This window comes from Corvus brachyrhynchos, unplaced genomic scaffold (genome assembly GCF_000691975.1).
Source record: "Corvus brachyrhynchos isolate BGI_N302 unplaced genomic scaffold, ASM69197v1 scaffold1103, whole genome shotgun sequence".
NCBI lineage: Eukaryota > Metazoa > Chordata > Aves > Passeriformes > Corvidae > Corvus > Corvus brachyrhynchos.
In genome coordinates, this window is record NW_008236980.1 from 305,529 (window position 1) to 308,199 (window position 2,671).

At 66.0% G+C, this 2,671-nt stretch overlaps 2 protein-coding genes across 2 annotated transcripts in view; one reads left to right on the forward strand and one right to left on the reverse strand.

Annotated features, from left to right (window-relative positions):
• LOC103611856 (coronin-1B) overlaps nt 1-2,671 on the forward strand; it is a 28,696-nt gene that overhangs the window by 18,903 nt on the left and 7,122 nt on the right. The window lies entirely within an intron of this gene.
• LOC103611831 (calcium-binding protein 2) lies at nt 7-2,651 on the reverse strand. The gene is made up of 6 exons (XM_008629399.2): nt 2,400-2,651; nt 1,234-1,264; nt 840-983; nt 656-765; nt 179-326; nt 7-98 (listed from the first exon to the last, which is right to left on the reverse strand). The coding sequence occupies exons 1-6, from the start codon at nt 2,649-2,651 to the stop codon at nt 70-72; spliced, it is 714 nt and encodes a 237-aa protein (XP_008627621.1). The 3' UTR covers nt 7-69.

A 2,671-nucleotide genomic window follows, 5' to 3' on the forward strand; every position in this document is an offset into this window, starting at 1 on the left:
GCCGGGCAGGGAGGGGCTGAGGAGGGGCTGAGGGGTCATCCGGGGGTCCCCTCCTGCCCGGTGGCTCCGTTACCGGGACGACAGCATCATCACGAACTCTGCGGGGCGAGGAGGGCACGTCAGGGCAGCCGGGGCCCAGCCCCTGCCGCGGCCCCCGGGGAAGGAGGGGTCCCCTCACCATCGAAGTCCACGTGCCCGTCCCCGTTGAGATCCACGTCCTGCAGGATCTCGTCCACCTCCTGTGCCTTCAGCTGCTCCCCCAGCAGCGCCGCGATGGCCTCGCGCATCTCGGCCGTGCTGATCTCCCCGTCCCCGTTCATGTCGAACTGCGGCGCCCACGGGGTGGGGGTCACCCTCCCGCTGGCACCCCCAGCTCCCTGTGGTCACTGTCTGCTCTGCGCTTGTGGTCACCCCGTGGTCATCGTTTCCCCACAGTCATTGTCTCCTCCTCCCTGTGGTCACCCCGTAGTCCCCCATACGGTCACCATCTCCCCATGGTCTCCCCGTGATCACCATCCCCTTCACGCCCCCATCATCGTTGTCCCCACCAGGCTCTTTCCAGAGTCACTATCCCCACCCCCCATGGTCCCCTCATGGCCGCAGTGCCCCTGAGGAGGGGACGCCACGCCCGCTGTCCCCGAGGCGGCGGCCGTACCTCGCGGAAGGCGATCTTGAGCTCCCTCACGCCCACCATGTGCGCTGTCTCCTCCCGCAGCTTCGGGCCCATCATCTGCACAAAGTCTTCAAAGTCCACGCGGCCACCCACTGCCATGGGAAGGGGACACCCTCAGCACCCCAGTGACCCCCTGGTCCCCTCCCCGGACCCCGACCCCGCTCACTCCTCATCTTGATGTGCTGGGAGATCTCGATGAGCTCCATCTCAGTGGGCATGTACCCCAGCGTGCGCATGCAGGCGCCCAGGTCCTTGTAGCTGATGTAGCCATCCTGGTCCGTGTCGAACTCCTTGAAGGCGTCCAGCAGCTCTGGGCGTGGCCACGGGTGGGGACAGGGAGGACACTGTCAGGTGTCGAGGGTCACACAGACACCGTGTCACCCCGGGGCAGGTCCCTTCTTGGATGTGGGAGACCCCTCCATGGCCACATCCCCACGGCAGATCCCTCCATGAGGACATGCCCCCCATCCCCCTAGGCCCTGTTCCCACCCCAGATCCCTCCACGAGGACATGCCCCCCATTCCCCTAGGCCCTGTCCCCACCCCGTCCCCCCTGCTCACCATCCAGCTCCTCCGGTGACAGGTCCCGCTCCTGCATGGGGCACACAGAGGGGGTGACAGCTGAATGAGACCCAGCTCCGTGTCCATCCCCTCCCCGCCCCCCCAAACATCGGTGTCACCTTTGTTAAGCATGGGCCAAAATTAACTCCAGCGGAGGATTAGTGGGATTGGAGGCAAAGCCCCGCCCTGCCCCGTGCCTGCACCCCCCACTTGCCCTGCCCCGGTCCTTGTGTCCCACCTCCTGTCACCCACCCCAGGGGTGTCCCACCCCAGGACCGCCAGGCTCTGGATGGGATGTGCCGGGTAGCCACGGATGCTGCCGAGGGGGTTCTTACCCCAGAGGTGGGGGGACAGCATTTTCCCCCTGCCCAGAGCTCGGCTGCCCCTGCCCAGGTTGTCCCCTCGGGATGTCCCCTCTGTCCCCAGGGCGCTGGAGTGTCCCCAGCGCCCCTGTGTCCCACCTATCCCCACGATTCCAGGATGTCCCTGACTGTTCCCAGTGCCCCATGTCCCCTTCATCCACAGGTTTCCAGACAGTCCCTGAGCCCATTCCCACTGTCCCCATGCCCCCCATTCCTGGGGTCCCAGAGTGTCCCTGTCTGTGTCCCCACTGTCGCCGTCTCCTTTAAATCCCCAGGGACCCGGAGTGGCCCTGACCTTGTCCCCAGTGCCCAACATCTCCTCTGTCCTCAGGATCCTGGAGTGTCCCAACCCCATCATCATTGGCCCCATGTCCCCTCCATCCCCAGGGTTCCAGAACATTCCCATTGTCCCCATCCCACTGTCCCCAAGCCCATCCTCACTGCCCTCTTCACCTACACCATCCTGGACTGTCCCCGTCCCCATCCCCACTGTCCCCGTGTCCCTTCCAAGGCCAGGGTCCTGGAACAGCCCCACCGTCCCCATCTCCACTGTCTCCATGTCCCCATGTCTCAAATGCTCCACATCCCCTCCATCTGCAGGGTCCTGGACTACTCCTGTCCCCACGTCCCCATCCCCAGGGTCACAGAGTGTCCCTGACCATGTCCCCAAAGCCCCTATCCCCCCTCCATCCACAGTATCCTCTACCATCCCCATCCCCATCCCCACTGTCCCCACATCCCCTCCATTTCCAGGGTCCCTCCATCCCCACCCTCACCTCCCATGTCCCCTCGCGGTGTCCCCACCTTGCCGAAGACGGTGTTGAGGAAGGGGGAGTAGGTCTTGGTGGCAGCAGCGTGGGGGTCCACGGGACCCTTCTTCCCACTTTTCTGCCCGTGGCCGCCGTGCCGGGACTCGGAGCCGGAATTCTTGGGGGCCGGGGGACCGCCGTCCTCGAGGGCTTTGGGGGGTTTCTCCCCCGCCTCGTGCCCCCCTTTCCCCTTCTGCGGGGGCTCCGTGTCCTTGGGGGTCCCCTTGTCCCCGCGGGAGCGTGGCATGGGGCCGGGGCCGGGGGGGC

Coding starts and splice junctions, on each gene's coding strand:
- LOC103611831 (XM_008629399.2), bottom strand. CDS start 2,651: ATGCCACGCTCCCGCGGGGACAAGGGGACCCCCAAGGACACGGAGCCC. Junction 766..839: donor CCAGCACATCAAGATGAGGA/GTGAGCGGGGTC, acceptor TTCCCATGGCAG/TGGGTGGCCGCGTGGACTTT. Junction 99..178: donor CGGGCACGTGGACTTCGATG/GTGAGGGGACCC, acceptor CTCGCCCCGCAG/AGTTCGTGATGATGCTGTCG.